We start from the raw sequence: 19165 nt of genomic DNA, 5'->3' as shown, positions 1-19165 counted from the left end.
CCCTCCAGTGCAGGACAAAGAATGACCCATATACGCAGAACTCCACCCGGCCTCAGTGTGGTCATCCAAGACTACCTGATACACAGTGTGGCCCATTTGCAGACCCCTCCTTTGAGCCCAGACAAAGTGGAACAGAATAAGATTCTGGAGGAGAGGGTGGGAAAGGAAAGGAAAGGAAAGAAAGGGAGCAGCTGACTCAGCAGAAAGCTTCTGAAAGGAGTTTGTGATTACTCTGTGGTACAACACTGCGGATCATGTTCCTGTTTTGTATCGTGCTGAATCCCCTATTCTTCCTTTATTTCTTTGAGAAAGTGCTGCATTTCAGGTTAGTGGCTCTAGTCTCTCAGTCTGTTTTTTAAAAAATTGGCTCGATTGGCATTTGTTGCCAACGTGACTCCAGAGGACGTGGACAAGGTCTGACGTTTAAAGTGATTTATTCTGGAGGAAGCATGCGAAGGGATGAGTGTGTGTCTGCACGCAGCGTTAGCAGTCGCTCCGACAATCTCATCCCAGCTCGCAGCGATTCAGAATGTGTGCTTTAATATGAAAAGCTGTGTCAAAAAATAACAGCTGACAGGCTCTTCTCGTCTCCTGCCCGGTGATACGGTCAAAAGAAGATTGTTTCTAAATGAGCTGCTCTCTGGGTCTGCGGATAATCTTGATAAACCGGGTTGTTTATTTCAGGATAGAGACATCGCTGATTAGCTTTTCAAATGCAGCGTATCTATTACAATCAGAGTGCTCTTCCAGTTCCACTGTATTCTAGGGAAGGCCCATACCTGTCAACCTGCCGACTAAGGATAAATAACACTACACGTAAAAGGAAAAATGTGGTTTTTGATCTTGGGATGTCCCTTTAGAAAGATTTAAGAAGACAAGCAAACAGAAACGGTTCTTTTTCATCTTTCTGGTTTAACGTCAAAGGGAGCAGCAGCAGCACCCATGGGTGAGGTTTATGTGATTCATCAGATTTCACCAACTTTCTGTCTGAAGCAAGTTGGGGCGGGAAGACATACACACACACACACACACAGAAAAAAAAGAACAGTAACCAATTGTGTTTCTTAACAGACCACTTCAAAAGGAACTTCCACCGACTGGCCTCGTCTCCGAACAAAGGCCAACAGACCCAGCCCAGGTGAGGAGCAGGTACCAAATACCTCTTTCCCTTCCGAATGCAAAACTGGGGCTTAAAAACATTTGTGACGGGGAAGTAACACACGAGCTACCTACACCGACTGATAACAGCTTGACAGTAAACATTCCCACGTCGCTGAACAAGATCCAACACGCTCACACAGTCAGGAGAGTCACCGGTTAGCTGCCTACAGCGACACTGACTGCACGTCTGCGTGTGTCCTGTTATCTCTGCGAAACAGATTTGTCTCATCATTCATCCAGTCACTCTCCCATTCTGCTCCTTTCCTGAATAAGGAGGCTTATGTCAGAATTAAGTAACGATCCTCAGTATATCATCATAGGACTTTATCTTGATTGCAGATCAAAGTCACTGACATTGATAAGATGAGAAACAAAATAATCTGACTTTTCATTTTGTGTTTTTTCCACCATCACCATCACTATACTGTTATCTTGTAAATGTTCCATAGAAAGAACAATAAATAAAAAGTTATTTAAGACTATTTATAAGATTGGTGTTTTTACATGTCTAAGCAGAACATGTGTTTGATGAATGCTGAGTCAACACTGGCTATAAATAGCTTCCTTTGTTTGGTCACATTTTGTACAGAAAGACAACAGTGTGGGTAAAGACAATGTACACAGCTAATGGCTTGACACCTAAAAAAAAAAGACAATTTGATCATCACGAAATTTCAATGCAGCCAGAACAAAACTCTTAGCGAGTGACACAGTGCCATCACCTCCCATATATATTTTTATTTTCAGGCTAGTATACGCTCTTTCATCAAGCCTGATCAGAGGTGGGACCCGAGGCTGAAGAGGTGGACAAGTAGAATGAGAGACGCTAGTTCATTGTGACTGAGATCAGTGTGCTTCCTTTTCAATGAACCTCTGGGAAGACGTGCCGGGGCAGCAGGCCAGCATCTCCGACTATGAACGCAGCAAACAGGAGACTCCGGAGACTCACATCCGGAAAGCCCAAACTACTCCAGCTGCTCAGGAGAATGCTGCAACACAGTTCTGCTGTGAAGCTGCGAGGAAGAAATGGACACGGTATGTGAGAGAGTATAGCCGGATTTTCATTTTTGGGTGAACTCACTCAACTAGAACAAAGCAATCAAATATAAATCAAAATGTTCAAGAGAAAGAGTTCGTCTTGTGTTTAAATCAACAAAAACTATTTTTGATTTTGGTCCGGGTAGATACAGGATGCATTGGCCTTATTAAATCCACCAAGGCCCATTGCTCGAACTTTTGAGGGGAGTGCATGCGATCTTCTGTTCCAGAAGAAGCATCTATGATGGTCATCCTCCTGCTCCAAGAATACCCACGACCCCTGACATGCTTGACCCACAAAGAGGTCAGCTGCAGAGGGACCACGATCGCTGACTGTGGCTTGAATATCTGCAGGCATAGACTCATGTGTCAAACATATGCCTGCACATACATGTTCAAAAGCCTGTAGCATGTCGACAGTACGCAGCCTGAGGGAAGAGCAGAGTGACGATGACAATGCTATGGAATGGAAATGAAGACTCAGGCGTTATCTCTCGACTCCATTCCAATGGAACACTGCCTGCTTCCTGCTTCCTGTCCAGTTGTCATGGCGATAGCTTTAACAGCCAGCGAGCTCCTCGTATATAAATATCACCAGAGAGTGTCCGCCTCTCCCTTCAAGTTGCTAGCATCCCTCCTAAATGTCAATTCAGTTGGAATCAAACACGGCGTGAGATCGAACATCATGGGGAAACAAACGAATGCCGAGTGGGAGAACAACTGCAGAGGTTCGACAGAGTGCGGCTGAGCGAGAGAGACAAAAAAAAAAACAAAAAAAAAAGTGGGCACTCGTCAGTCTTTCCAGTATGTGGCACATGGGAAATTTGGTCTGTCACCCTGCAGCCAGAGAGCCATTAAAAAAAAAATAATTAAAAAAAAAAAAACTTATTGCGACACGTGTAATGCAGGGACCAAGATTGAAATCGGAACAGATCCATCACTGGGCATGTAATATTTAACACACATTTGGCTTTTTTGGATAGAATAATGTCCTACTGGAGAACTTTAGTAACTTTTGTACCACTTTGTACCACCACAAAGCACCATTTATAAAAGGTCAGTCAATCATCTTTAGGTTGCCAGGATGTGAAGAGACTCTCTGACGTTGACGGCTTTGCCTTCAGCTCTTTTGCTCATCAAATAAACTGCTCCGATAGACGTCTGACCAGACAAAAGTACTAGCGCTAGCCATTTGATAAAGTTGCCAACCTAGCTCTTAGTGAATGAACGATGGTCCATACAAATCATTATAAGAAGGAGGATCAGCAATCTGTTACAGGGAAAGTGCATCAGGCTTTCGGTTAAGTGACAGGGATCAACAATAAGTGGCAAAAACATATCATGGGGGCTGGGAATAATGTGGATTATTCTCTCTATTGGGCACATTCTAATTTTTACGTGGTTTCTGCACAGATTAAACAAACAGCACAGAGCCAGGACAGCTGCCCCCCCCCCCCCCCCCCCCCCCACATCCAGTCTTTGTGATAAGCTAAGCTAACTAGCGGCTAGCTGTAACTTTATAAAAGCCTCTCAACCCTCATCTAACTTTCTGCCAGAACGTGTTGGGACATATTTATCAAAATGTTGAAGCATTCCTTTAAAATTAAATTCTTAAGTCTGGGTTTTGATTCAAAAAATTATCTTTATTATTGGCCTCTATCAAAGACTCACAAACCTCATCTATAAATCATTAGTTAATCATTTCATTAATAAAGTAATTAGTTACCACTTAAAAATGGGTTTACTAGTAATATGCACCAGAGCTTTAATAATTACTGCAGGTTAAACCAGGTGAATCCACAATCAATACTGTATCGAACATACAGTTGATTCATTAATCTCTCACACCCATGCATGTCTCTCTGGGAGGAGGAAGCGAGCAGGACTAGGCATGTTTGTTTTACACGAATGAGTGTCCCCGAACAGGCAGCCATGTTACATTTACAGTCCTTATTACAACATAAAACATTTCCCTCTGAGGTTTTGATACGAAAGACAAAGATAAGACAAAGCTCTGGTTTATGTTTCTGGAGCAGAGCCTCGTTAGCCGTCCTGTTCCTGTAGCAGCTCGGCGACACATGGGGAGAGAAGACGAGGTCAGCCTGGCCGTATCGACTGGCAGACAAAAACAATCTGCATCCCCTTATCACTTGCGAGGCTGCTGCTGTCCAAAATTAAGTTTGGTCAGGAAGTTGCGCGTCTTCCAGCCAAAAATACCCGATTCACAGCCAAATGTGTGTGGTCCGTGTGTGGACAACCCGCAGCGGCCGTCCGCACGTAAAATGATCGTGTTGTCTTCTCTGAAGCCGTTTTTAATGATCACGATTTGTACTCGTACAACTAGACACACGGGGGATTTGGGGGTTGACAGTGACTCACAGAAAAAGTGTTCGGAGACAGCTTTGATCGCTCCGTTACAAAAGCAGGCAGCGCGGTGGTGATGTGTAAGTCTGAAAGTTCAGAGCCTCTCTCCATGAGACCTCAACCAAATCCTCAGCGCTTTGAAAAGGGAAACGGTGTTATTGTCCAGAGAGCAGAATGCTTATATTTCCAGTATGCTAAAGAAAATGATTTCTTTCTTCTGCTGCTTCAGGACATCCCGATGGTAGCGAGGTCCAAGGTGTACAGTACATTCCTCTCAAATCCTTTGCATTGGCTTTCTTGTGAAGGTTATGAACCAGATTTTTGGGGGATATAACAGCATGACTGGCAGAAAGTATCTTTTTACACCTAAAAAAGAGGTTGTGGTGACTTGGCTTGCATTAATACATGTGTGGTTTATATCCTTGTTCTCCAGGAAAGTGTTCTCTAATGTCTGCAGATACATTGTTTGATCATATCTGATCATTTTATAATTTCTGCAACAATCCGTTGTCAAAATTTGCACAGATTTGTCATATTCTGTTGTAAATCAATACTGGAATATCCGTATATATTTCACGCAGAACTGACCACATGTTGTAGTTTGAGAGAAGGGGCTAGTCTTTCGGGGAAATAGTGAAATCAGTGATTACAGTGAAAGCAGACACGGCAGGTCAGGAAAAAGTGAAGCGAAAACAAAAAAGACAGTTTCAGCATTTCATCATTAAGTCGGGGAACATCTCTGTCCCGGTGTCGGTATGCCAAAGAAAGGATTTCATTCACAGGCGTGGCGACCATTATCGTCATTGCCTCTGAACCCGACATCGTTATCACGTCACTATCACACCTGTATCTGTTTATTGATGAAAAGTCGTCATGGTTGCACAACGTGCCATCCGTGTCATAAACTGACACTCCCACTTTTGTCCCTCTGTGTTTTCTTTGCAATGCGTGCTTGGGAGCTGTCACATTGTCAGCATCTGCAGACGTGCTGTCACGTATCACTGAGCGGAGGGAAAAGAATAGCTAACTTGCAGGATGCATCATCTATTCCTGGATGTGTGGTAACAAACTTGACAAGCGCTGTGGCAAACTGCGAGGGGGTTAACACGCTGGGAAGACACGATACATACATGTAAACATCGTCTTTGCGTAACAGGCTAACACTCACGCACGCAAACGCACACATGCAATAAAGATAAAATAAACCTTGCTTGGCATTTACAGCTCGTGCGGTGCCAAGCTCCTCATGGCACAGATGGTACAAAGAGGGAGAGAGAGAAGATAGAGGGAGGAACGAGTAGAGAAGCAACAAGAGAGGTCTGTGACACCTCTCTTTTTTCGCTGCCCACACTAAAGCTGCCTATTATCTAATCCTTCACACCATGGATAGGGGGATAGGGACGGTCAGAATGGCAGAGAAAGCAAGACATACAGTAGATGCCAGAAAAGGAAGAGGGAGCAATCGTCATCATCGCCAGAGTGGCGTTCTGCTGGCAGGAACACAAGGCATCATTGTACTGAGGGAGTGATGGAACTGCTCTCTCTCTTTCAGCCAAGCCTGACTCAGCCCGGGCCGAGGCGGCCAAGTCAGAGCCTGGCAACTACCAAACTATAACTTTACTGACCGCTCAAGCGACTCCAACTCGCCACGATTGCAGTAGCAGGACATTTGTGCTCTTGACTTGAGGTTGGTTCACTCAAATTACCATCTCCAATATTTTTAGCCACGTTTTGGTTTCATTTGCTCGGATGTTGAGATGCCTGTCCGTGAGATTTCTGTGATGCGGTGCCAACAGTGTTTTTTAAAAAGTTCAGCAGCTGCACATTTTTTCCAGAAACAGTTTACCGGTGAATCAACAGACCAGGCTGTGAGGAGGTTTTCGCTGGAACTACTTTTTAACTTTAAAAAGGCACAGAACGCCATTTTCTGATGCAAGAAGTCTCACAATCAAACAAAAGACAGTCGTGTGGGATCGTGGGAGCTGTTGTTTTCATTGGTGAACACCCACAACTGCAGACAGATATCGATGTTACACTGAATGCTCAAGACTGAGGAAACGTTTTTAAGTTTTATTTATGACACGTTTCGTTACTTTTATTAACTTCCTTCTTCGCTCTTTCCTGAAACAGGTGACCAAATCAAAGACACCATTATCTTTTAAAGGTCAAGTCGAAACGTCACGTATTACATCTTTAACTTTAAAAAGTAGCCTTTATGAAGAGTGTTGACAGAGTTTACTTTGGAATTTCCAAAGTATTGAGAACGCTGTTTCTGAAAAGATGATGAAAACTACGTGAGTGGCTAGATAGCACAAGTGATACGGACTAAAGCATGATATTTTTTGTATTATTACTGGGTGAATCAACCCTTTAAAGTTTGCAAGAAACTTGATAACACAGGCTTCTATACAGGTAAAAAATAACATCTCTGAATCAAAAATAGAGAGAGTTTAGAAACACTGGCAAACCAATGGTGCTAATGACGATTGCCAAATGGCACAGTGACATTTTTCACTACGTAAATAAATCACTTCTATTCGTTGCATCTCATGAATCCCTTTTATCTTCTACTGCTGCGCATGAGAGCGCTTTCATTTCTCTGCTGCAATCCAAATATAAAACAAAAAATCTCTCTGCATATCTTAAGAAACATTCAACCAACTTCTCACTTTGGCATTTCTGTTGCTGAGGCACCCGGAGAAGCACAGTGTTGCATGGACACACAATCTCATGGGGAAGCAGACATAAACAAAATGGAGATTAGTAAGAAAAAAACTCAAGCAAAAGGTCAAGTGAGTGGGTGAGTGGGACGATGTGGTCAAAACGAGATTTTACATACCTGTCGACAGTAGAATCCTAGCTAACGTTACCCTCAAGGGCTACAATGTTTTACGATTGCTTGGCAGCACCGTCAGCTGCTCCGGGACGCCTCTCATATCGGCTGTTTTGGTCCAGCTCAGAAAGTATCGAAGCAATCATCCAGAATTTACCAGGGGGTTTTAACTTCAACCACGTTTGGTATTTCTGGGATTATTGGATCTGTCAACCCCTCATATTACCAGATAATTTGGGCCAAACAGTATGTTATGAATGGGAAGTGAACTGGTTAGATTTAAACTTGTCATCTATAGTGGCATCATTGAGAACGCATTGAGAAAGTCAGTTCCTGTGGTGGACCACAAATATTTCCACCGTAGCGATAAACAATCTGATGATGCAGATTGACAGTGCAAGTGACAGAAACGATGTCTGTTGTACAGCCCTGAAAATAATCTTTAAATTGACCACAAGTTTTAATTTATGAGACTGCGGTTGGAAACTGTGCAGGACTCCACCATACGGTGAGAGCACATGAGACTGCAGCCCACATCTGGAATGTATTTTCTGCAGTAATCTGCCTGCCACACTGAAAAATATTTATCCTATCCTGCCTGACAAGAAGAGCAACGCTGCGCAAGATACAACTATTGTTACGTAACTTCTTTAGAAGAACACAAGGTTGCCGTGGACTAAAATATTCTTCGACTTCTCTCTGACGGAATTAATGATTGATATGTATCACAAACTGAGCAGGGTAGCGGCACATGGAACAGGTCGATGCAGTTAAACACACACAGACACACTTAGAAGTAACGGTAATGTATGCATGTATGTATGTATGTGTGTGTGTGTGTGTGCTGTCACCACAACAGAACAGTACTGAGGCCACGCAGCTCGTGTGAAGAGAAAGGCTACTGAATGCCAAAGGTCAGTATCATGCGTATCAGTTGCAAAGACAACAGAAGAAGAGAAGAGAGGAGAGGAGAGGAGAGGAGAGGAGGGAGGGGGGTGACTGGTAGCAAGAGAAGTAAAATATCTCCAGCCCTCCCATGACATTCCAGCTGCAGCAACTAACTTTCTCACCAGGGTGTGAGGAGGTGGGTGCAGCAGGTCAGCACACACACACACACACACACACCTGAGCAGCCTTGTACAAAAGGTAACACATAACTTGTCGCCTTATTTCACAAATACAACAGTGCACAGGACCAAAAAGGAAAACCTCAGGAAGCCGAGGATCTTCACTCAAACATCTTCCCAGCACGAACACACACAGCTTCATGTTGAATACCTGGCAGTGAAGACAGACAAGAGCTGCCCTCAGCCCCAACTGTTTGACTCTAGTTGTAGGAACCTCAGAGACACTGCACATTCTCCTCCATGATCCCTCTGACAACCCAAAACCCAAGGAGTGTCACAGAGACACATATCTGCCCTCCCCAGCCCATGGACGCAAATAGAACAACAGAGAGAGCAGACACACACACACACACACACAGACACTATACCAACCTGCTCTGTCTGTGGACCTTCAGCCCACATGTTGATTCGTGACCGGTTCCACTCTGGCTCCACTGAACGACCGACACACACACACACACCCTCTCTCCACAAAGGAAGTGTACAGCAGGCAGCTCAGCCCTGCTCTCTCCCTCTGTCTCTCTCTAACTCAGTAAGTGTGGCTGAGGCAGAAAAAACTAACAGTGAACTCTCTCCCAACTCCTCAGGAAGGGAGGGGGTGTCTGAAACTCTACACCAATCGCAGCAACAGGTTCCTCCCACGGCCTTCTCTCATTGGACAGACACGTGTTGTGGACTTTTGGTGGAGTAGGAGGAGTCAAAAAAATACTGACACTGGTCCTGCCTGTTGTCTCATCATTACACACTCTCACTCTGTTTGTTTCGGTCCAACTTGTCTGTGCACGTGTATATTGATTATGTTTCTTTCTTTAGCTTTTGTGTGTATATTCATATCTGTGCCAGTATGTACATTTAAAAATTATTGAGTTTGTGGGGTTAAGAAAAAAAAAATACAGAAATGGGAACAACATAAAACAACAATTTGAGTTAGTTGTGTCTCCACCTAAGCCTTTGTGTGCCCATGCTATGTATGTGTGTTCCTGCTTAAACATATCCCTCACATCACACCTGTAGCACTAAACCATTCATTAGTTTTCCAGCCACAAGCACACACACACACACACACACACACACACACACACACACACACACACACACACACACACACACACACACAGTGATAAATATATCAGGTTCAAGTACAAATATCAAGAAGAGATCTCTTCCTCCATCTTGTGGATGGAGCTACAAACTGCGCCTCGCACAGGCCAAACGCACACTTGAACGCATCACCGTCAAATGTGTGGGTGTATCCGGATGACCGGGGACTTTACCCTGGACTCTGATACCACACCATGGAGTCATATGTCCGACAAAATGACCACTAGAACACTTTGTTTACCAGAGACACTGTCGAAGAACGTACATGTGAACCACAGACAAATAGGACTGAAACACACGGCAGTACAACCATAAAATGATCAAGGACGGAGAGGAACTGTGGAGAGCTATGAGAGACTTCACACTTGTACACAATACACACTGTTCACAGCCATAAAAAGACCAAACAAACAGAAAAACAGAGCTCTCCTGACCCTTGAATACAGCCCTATTTCAGTGAAGATAACCAATGTTGCCGTTATTACCTCCTGTTGTCACAGAAACAGTCCAGTTGGGGCTTTTTGTCTGTAAATAGTGGCAATTTCAACTTGTTGTTCTGCTATTATCGTCATTACAGCAATTGCTATGACCACAATGTTGTTAGAATCCATAATACAGCTGCCAGAAGTTTGTCAGTTGAGGCTATTTTTTCCACAAGACCTAAATCTAACCTTACATGCACAAACAATACAGTCTGGCTACACATATGACCACACGTACATACCAGATATGTTGAAAAGGTCTCAAAGATGCCTTCAAAGACACAACTTTCCAGTACGAGCATCAAGTTCCTGTCCGTTCCACCATACGGATCTCTTTCTCTCTCACTCTCTTTCTTTATTTGTGCGTTTATCTCTCTTATTGCTCACTCTCTTGTCCTATCTTCCTCTCTCTCTCTCTCTCTCTCTCTCTCATATTATGATTCAGTGGTCATAAACATAATGGTATCTACTGGTAAACACAGCACAAAGGGCAGAGAGATAACCATATTTGAAGCACTTGGATCACATCAGTGCAGTAGAAAATAGAAACATATTGCAGATTGTGATGATCTTCATAATTTCAGGCCTCCAATCATTGAGTCAGTGAGAATATAAGCAGTAGTGTTTGTTGGTCTGACAGTAATAAACAGTGCTACATTGTTAAAGTTGACGACCAGATTTTAACTAAAGATAATAATGTGCTCATCTTGGCCACCACCCTGCAAATCCAAAGTGCATGTTGACTGCGTACAAATGAATCAGGACTTTTTGACACCTGACATTCACATATAAACATCATTATGCCATTATGAAAAATCAAAGCATGTAAAAACTAAATTATAATGATTATTTAAAGGGTACTACTACTGTGGGAACAGGTAGTATAAAGCCTTCTGTGGCTCCAGAGGAAGCTGCTTTGAATCTGACAAATCATCTCCAATGATGTCACTCAGTGGCTTAGTTGCATTGTGGGTAATGCGGGTGCCAGGTTATAAACATCAGTAAACTGGTCTGCATTGCACTCCTATAACACTGTTGAACTTATTGTGGACCAGTTACTAAAATGACTCTAATCTACCTTCGTTTTACACTACGCAACAGTTTTGATCTGCCTAGAACTGCTTGATCTGCTTCCACAAATGTCATGGTCAGTCATTTCCTGTTTTATTTTGTAGATTATATCCTCACGTGTCATGTTTTCCTCTCAGCTTCCTGTCTTTATCTTTTTTCCCACCATTTTTTTTCTGCTCACTTGTGTTCCATTAGGCATTCTCTCCCTTTTGCTCTGCATGACAACAAAAATAGTTTATATTACCTTCTTCACATATTCGGTAATTCTCCGAGACCTGTAACACATTTCAAGGTGCAAAACTGGTGGAGTTACTCTCAAAGGCTAATTGGTGAGATCTAATTTGCCCACTTTTCTCATCATTGATAAATCGTTCATCAAATTCAAACATCTCAGTAATTCTGCATATTACTGCAAACAAATAAGGAGGCAGTTATGTCAAATCACACAGTAAGTGATACACATATCTTAAAGCTAACTAGCCTAGTTTAGAAGAACATCAGTACCTGCTTTTTGTTTAGCTTCTGGCTCTCCTGAAATCCTATATGACTTCATGGTGTCCAACTACCTTTGAATAACACATTCAGAAGAAATCCCTCACCACAGGCTGAGAACAACGTTAAAGTAACAGAAACGTGTTTTGCAGATGCTCCATTTTCCCTGCTCAGTATACATTGCCCAAGCTTTGCAGCTGCCAATCCAATTTTTTCCTCTACGTGTTATGTAAAGCCAGGTCTATTCCAGGGGTTAATGATCCAGCCTAAAATTAGAGTTAGGAATGGAATGTGATTTTTTGACAGCTTGGCTTAGAGCCTTCGAACTTCAAATGCTCTTTACCAAACTTCACAGTTTCCGTCGTTACTGAGGACTGCCTTTGGCAGAATTTCCAATCAGGTTGCCAGTTATTAGAGGGTGATATAAGCTATTTTATATTCTAGTGGCCGTAAAGTAAGTTACTAAAATGACTCTAACCCACCTTCGTTTTACACTACGCAACAGTTTTGATCTATCTAGAACATGAATGTTATCCACATACATGTGCATATAATGTACTTTATGCGACTGAATGTTCCTTTGCATTTAAGACTCTTCAGCAGGAGGGATGTGTCACACGTTGCTAATTTGCCAACATTGTGAAACAGGAATGCAGTGGACTCGTACGTGCCACACCATAGCCACTTGTTCTCCTACAGAAGACGGCAAATTTGAGTTTTGAATTAAATCTGGGGCTTCGGGATGACTTTAATGCGATTTGATTCTATGTGACTGTGGAATAATATGATTACATCTGGGCAGAGTGCAGTTCTCAGATATTAAGCATCGCATCCTTTATATCCCACTGGGCAAAAACTGCGCTCTCTGTCTAAACCGTCACCCAGAGTGGCTCTTGAGATAGGCCTGTGTGGATAATTTTAGGAAGCAAAGTCCTGATAGGATCTTTGAATCTTACAAAGATGACTAAATTGATCCCTGTGGGGATGTTGTTTCCCTCACTCACCATCACCATCACCATCCTTGGCTGCAGAGCCACACTTCAGGAGCAGGTGGTAATTTGGGGTCTTGCTCATCTGGATGAGTTTCTGAAAGCTCTCCTTCCCCCTCTCTGAGGACTTTCAGCACTGATCACTGGGAACTTGCCCAGGCTCATCACTAGCCTGAAAACACCTGCAGGTGGCGTTGCAGCACCGGACTCTCTGTAGACCACCTCACACCACCCTCCCCTTGAGCAGCACCACTTCACCTGTATATGATGTTTTGCGCACTGGGAGCCAGGACTCACATTATGGATATGCACCGCAACCAGAGGAGCAGATTTGGAGAGCCGGGGTGAATTTCTCCATCAACGTCAACTACTTTATTCTACTTAAATCCTTTAAAGTCATATGTGCATGATTATGTTGAGAATGCGTCGTTCCTTCGTGGTGCTTGTGACTTTTATAAAACTGTCTCCGTTCCGGCACACAGTATTCGTTTTCACTGTGGTTGTTGTTTACCCGTTTGTGTTTGGCCGAGTTTGAGTAGCGGTGCCCTTCCCAGGATATATGTTTACCGCTGCTGCCGCATCATTACGACCCTGCCTCTGACTCACCATCACATGCTGCCCAATGCAACTGCCGACCCACTGTTTTGATTCATATGACGCGCAAACACAGGGGCGCGCTGCCAGGGATTGGGAACTCTTTAGGACTCTTTTACGCATGAAGGATTCTTATGTTTTGTGTTCCCCAGACGGAGAGGACGTGGGCGACCACTTGTCCCTAAGTTAGATTTTTCTTCAGTCATTTAGATTTTAGATGTCTGTACTGTCTTTTCCCCTTCTGCATCTGTTTTGGTTGGAATACACCTCCGCATGGATTTAGGCTGATGATGTGTAGCATGCAAATGTCCAGCATGTAATTAGTTTTGTGATTAACACGCCTACTCCTCTTTTGAACAAGTACTCAACTCCAAACAGCGTTGGAGCACTCTAGAGCGCAGATGAAGTGGATCATTTGGATTGCCCGAAAATAGCCTCATGTTTATGTTGGACTTTGGAGAGGACTATTCGTTCCCTGGAGGATCTTGGTTGGTTTTTGGCCGATCAGAATTGTGACTTCTTCCAGCTTCACTGCGTACGCAACATTGTGTGAAACGCGCTCAAGGATCTCGATTTTTACGCACGGCTGCCAACTTTTGCCATTACTTGTGTGACTCAGCAACAGACGATGGGAGGAAAGGGCAGCGCCAAGGGGCTTGAGGAGTCCCAGACCCGGGGTCCCTTCAGCAGTCAGGGCCAGGCACGGCCCCGTAAATAACCGCGCGGCGACAGCATGCCCTCTTGGCCAAATCTCTCGGAGTGCCTCTCCCTTAACTGCAGCTGGGAGGAGACCCGCAACGCCACAAGGAAGTTTGATCTCGGCCTGCCTCCTCTCAACTACTACTCAATCCCTCTTCTTACAGGCATCACCATCGCCTGCACGCTGCTGTTTCTGGTCGGGGTGGCCGGTAATGTCATGACCATTTTGGTGGTCAGTAAGTACCGGGACATGCGCACAACCACCAACCTTTACCTGTGCAGCATGGCAGTATCCGACCTGCTCATCTTCCTCTGTATGCCGCTGGACCTCTACCGTATGTGGAGGTACAGGCCCTGGCGGTTTGGGGACGCGCTCTGCAAGCTCTTTCAGTTCGTGTCAGAGTCATGCACCTACTCCACCATCCTCAGCATCACCGCGCTGTCAGTGGAGAGATACCTGGCGATCTGTTTCCCGCTGCGTGCCAAAGCTTTGGTTACCAAAAGGCGGGTACGCGCCCTCATTCTTCTTCTCTGGACAGTGTCTCTACTGAGCGCCGGTCCCGTGTTTGTCATGGTGGGAGTGGAGCGTGACAGCATGTGGCCAGGAAATCTCAGTTGGGTGGGAATGAATGGGACTGGGTTCTTCCCGGAGGAAGGAGACACCCGGGAGTGTAAAATGACCCATTACGCAGTGGAGTCCGGCCTGATGGGGGCCATGGTGTGGCTGAGCTCTGTGTTCTTCTTCATGCCGGTGTTCTGTCTCACAGTGCTCTACAGCCTCATCGGTCGGCGGCTGTGGCAAAGACACAGAGAAACGAACATAAACTCCCGTGTGGCGCATCGGGAGAAAAGCAACAGACAGACCATCAAGATGTTGGGTAAGTTTGGAGAGCACGCAAATTACGCACACGCATAACTTTATCCATGTAGAGTATATGTGTCTCCTGTCTGCATTCCCTTACTCCTCTACCCCTCTCCTCTCCTTTCTCCCCCATTAATCCATCACTTCACCTGTTCATCCTCCTCCTCCTCCTCCTCCTCCTCCTCCTCCTCCTCCAGTGGTGGTGGTGTTGGCCTTTGTCCTGTGCTGGCTGCCGTTCCATGTAGGACGCTACCTGCAGTTCCGTTCTCTGGACGCTCCATCCCCGCTGCTGTCTCTGTTGTCCGAGTACTGCAGCTTAGTGTCTGTGGTTCTCTTCTACCTGAGCGCCGCCATCAACCCCATCCTCTACAACATCATGTCCTGGAAATACCGGGGCGCAGCGGCGCGTCTCTTCGGCCTGATCGACAGCCAGCCGCCCCGAGGCCGCACAGCCAGCACCGTGAAGGGAGACGGCTCGAACGGCTGGACGGAATCCACAATCAGCTTCTAAACATATGATCGTCAAAATGTCACAAGTCATAAGTTGATAACCTAAAAAGCCATTATTTTTGCGTGGCCGGGGAAAAAAAAAAATCTTCTGTAGGCCTGCACAAGCGTTTATTTGCCTTTATTTGACTGTGACTAAAAGAAGCTGAGGATGGGAAAAGCGCGAGCCAAAAAAAGCTGCAACCCTCTGTTCACTTCGTCCACACGAATCAATAGACCTTCGATTTTTCTCCAACAGTTTCATTTTCTTGTTGGATTATTTCAACACGTGCTCCATTCAAACAACACACTCAGCAGCAATCTGAAAAAAGTACGACCGGTGGAGTGTAAAATACGCACTGGTTCACACACTGAAGTTCTTGTATTGATCCAAATGTGAACGCCATATACAGCAGGGGCGCGCGTACCCGCATACACGCGCACACACGTACAGTAAATATCTTAGACATCTACAATTGCCTTATATTGTATTCATATTCTGGATGACAAAGGAAGCACTGTAGAACTTGAGGCACTTCTCTGTACTCCTTCAGAGAGGGGCAGAGGTGCAGTGTGTGGTAACACTTTTTACAGAAAGGCGCACAAAAACGTGGGTAGTTACTGAGGAGCAAGTGAGGAACCAATCAGGAACGACTTAAAATCAAATCAAATCAAATCAATCTTTATTTATATGGCGCTTTTCATACAGAAAAAAGTACCTCAAAGTGCCTTACAGAAACAAACAAACAAGAGCAGAAAAATAGAAACAGCAAAATAAAAAAAGGAGAAGATAGTTAAAAGAACCCAAACCCTCCCACCCCTTTAGACATGGACAGAGACATACACAGTCATACACACACTCACACATAAAGAAACATTAATGAGTATCCCTTGAATAACCCTGATTCCAGGACTATATATAGTAGATAATGAAGAGTTACTATAGAACAGACTAAAGATACTATATTAATGAATCATTAAGGATTAGTTCATAAATATTTGTGAATTGACTACTGACCACTCTCTTCATCAGTTGTCCTGATTAACTTTGAACTAGGTGAGTCATTAGTTACTAATTAATTGATCATTAGTTACTCTTTTTGTGCAACTATAAGTAAAATGTAACATAATTCTGAGTAGTTCCCAAATTATACTCAATAATGACAGACTAGTTAATCATTAGTTACTCTTTATGTGCATCTTCAACTCAAGTATAACAGCATACTGAGTACTCACCAATTAGACTCATGGAATACTGATTAATTTGTAATTAGTTACCCTTTTTGGGCACCTCTAACTAAAGTGAAAGGTAATACTAAGTAGTAACCACATAGACTCAATAATTACAGATCACATAATCATTAGTTTCCCTTTTTGTGGCCTAAACTGATTCATAATACTGAGTAATTAACATGTAGACTTGTTAATTACATATTACTTAATAATGATTTACTCTTTGTGCGCCTTGAAACATGTCAGTTCATAGATTTTTACAAATTAATCATTACCTATTGGCCCACTGAATCCTCACTTGGCCCTTAGTAAATACTGTAATTTTTGTGTACCTTGTAGTAAAGAGATACCGTGTTTGTGTGTGTGTGTGTGTGTGTGTGTGTGTGTGTGTGTGTGTGTGTGTGTGTGTGTGTGTTTGTTTTTTTGTCTGTGAGTGCGGGAGAAAGAGAGAGAATGTGCATGTGTGTATTGTGTGTCAAGCTTTTGGATGTAAAAGTTCTATGTTACTGTAATTCTTGACATGCTGAACGCCCTGTAATCTTGGAAATTCAAGTCCATGCTGTGTCGATGCTGCCAACAAAAAAGGCCAATGTGGTTGGTGTACAGTCTGTGGGATGAAGAGGAAAAAAACAAAGCCAGCACATTTTGGGGATTGTTAGACAATTTACTGAATGCAAACATTTCCAAGACATGTAACGCTACGCCTTTGTTATTTGTAAGTATACTTTCTTGTTAAGTGATCGTCGTTATTCAAGCAGCAGGCTCTCATTACTTAAGAGAAATCCTCTGAAATAAACAATGGAGGCTCAGAGAATTGCTTGACATTTATCAGTTTGGTGCATTGGATAAAGAAAGCCGATGGTGTTTGTAAAAATCAATACAACAGTGGCCATAAACACCTCAGCTTTCTGCATCGTTGACACATTGTTGATTTCAGCCATCTCAGGTGTTGTGATGTGGGTTAACTTCATGTAACCTGCAGCACGGAGCCTTTTGTCTGTTTTATACAAGATGGGCTTCTTTGTGGTTCCAGACAGTCAAACAAAACATGTAGCAGAAGTTTCATTCTGTCATTTGCAGTGTTCAACTTTGGTAAGTCTTAAAAACTGTTGAGTTGGTTGAGAAACAATTTTTAAAATGTTTATCACACACACCCACTCGTCAGAATAAATGTTTACAGCGTCTGTTTCCGCAAACCACTGATACATTGAAACTTTAACTTTCTTTAGGTAAAATTTTAAATATTATCTTTAGCTCTGGTTAGGTTTGGGTACAAAAAAACCCTGTGTTGAGTTTTGGCAAATGTTTTGGTCACCACTAACACAGCTGGAGATGTCTCAAGGTCTTCTTAAAAATATACAGTAATGTCACACTTACAAATGTTGAAACCCAGTCTTGAACTGCAGTCAAGGGCTCGGCTGCCGTCAGGTCATAAACATTTGATATTAAGTGGAATGAGGTGTCTACAGCGGTACACTTACAAATAATCATATCAGTGGTTTGCAGAAACATTATCTGTCTGCATTTTATCCTCGCAGCCAGGCACCTGGGCCCAGAAACAATTTTCATGGGTGATTCTGCAGTTTATAATAACCATCATGAATAAATACTCTTTGATTAACTCGATTTAGAGTTAATCAAACTTTACTTAATAGTTACTAAACTTTGCCCAAATAATAAAATGCTTCATAAATCATTGTTAAGCAACTGTTAAGCAATTGTTAAGCAAGGTTTCTAAACGTAATTTACAAAGTTATATTGGCTATACACATAACATTTATAGATTAACCACACTGTATTTTTAAACCAACTACAAAGTATTGTAAAAGTCATTTGCAACTTTACAATAAACAATTGCTTAATAAATGTTTTATAAAGCATTTTATTGTCTACAGTGGAGCGACCATTATGTGCCAAAGGTTAAACTATTCTACAGGACAGTTTTATTTAAAGCCTTTGTAAAAGATAATGCAACATCTGGAAAAGTTAGAGTGATTTAATTTGTGAAGAGTAACAAAGAGGATCAGTGAACTGTCTATACATGATGATGTAATGCTCGCTTCGACCTGTAAATAGATGCTTTGTAACGCTACCTGTTTGGAGCTGTACACTCAGATGGTCGCAGCCATCCAAATCACTGCAGCAGCCTCCACTAACATGCACTGGATCTCAAAAACACACGGCCCTCCAGGCTCTGACGAATGTAACTCTGTCAATGAATGTTTCTGACTGTACATACTGATGTCACAGCATACTATTTATTAATCTGAAGGATGTATACTAATTAAAAGAGTAAAAATTTGATTCATGTTTTTTTTTTTGAAGATGTCTGTTAATGGATCCTGCTGGTGTTGTTATATATATATGAAAATGCTGAAGAGTGCCTGTAAAAACATTATGAGTACGAACAGTTTAGCAGAAAATGGAAAAAAGTGCATGTGAGCGTGCCCTCACTCGACCCAAGACCATCGAAATGATTATAAAATAAAGCGAATAAATCAAATAAAAACCTGGGTTGGTGATCTCACAGAAGATGGTCAGTGGGCGGATGATAGGTGAGGATGAGAAGCGGTGTAAAACAACAAGGATGGGGACGAGAGGTCCCTACTCAGAAAAATTTTTAAAAAGTGCAA

The 19165-nt window shown here is 43.1% G+C and overlaps 2 protein-coding genes across 3 annotated transcripts in view; one reads left to right on the top strand and one right to left on the bottom strand.

The window, feature by feature from the left end:
- The window catches only part of pld1a (phospholipase D1a), a 35275-nt gene extending 24774 nt beyond the window's left edge, over nucleotides 1-10501 (bottom strand). The window contains exon 1 of one of the 2 annotated variants that reach the window (XM_037071399.1): nucleotides 10349-10501. The gene's annotated coding sequence lies outside the window, so the exon portion shown is untranslated. Of the gene's footprint in view, nucleotides 1-8895; nucleotides 9055-10348 lie in introns of those variants that run through there. The other variant, XM_037071398.1, reaches the window with a different exon arrangement.
- Nucleotides 10502-12914: 2413 nt separating this feature from the next.
- Nucleotides 12915-16195, top strand: ghsra (growth hormone secretagogue receptor a). The gene is made up of 2 exons (XM_037125135.1): nucleotides 12915-14829; nucleotides 15011-16195. The coding sequence occupies exons 1-2, from the start codon at nucleotides 13986-13988 to the stop codon at nucleotides 15322-15324; spliced, it is 1158 nt and encodes a 385-aa protein (XP_036981030.1). The 5' UTR covers nucleotides 12915-13985; the 3' UTR covers nucleotides 15325-16195.
- The last annotated feature ends 2970 nt before the right edge of the window (nucleotides 16196-19165 follow it).

This window comes from Acanthopagrus latus, chromosome 16 (assembly GCF_904848185.1).
Source record: "Acanthopagrus latus isolate v.2019 chromosome 16, fAcaLat1.1, whole genome shotgun sequence".
Taxonomy (NCBI): Eukaryota; Metazoa; Chordata; class Actinopteri; order Spariformes; family Sparidae; genus Acanthopagrus; species Acanthopagrus latus.
This window is presented reverse-complemented; position numbering and strand designations above follow the sequence as displayed.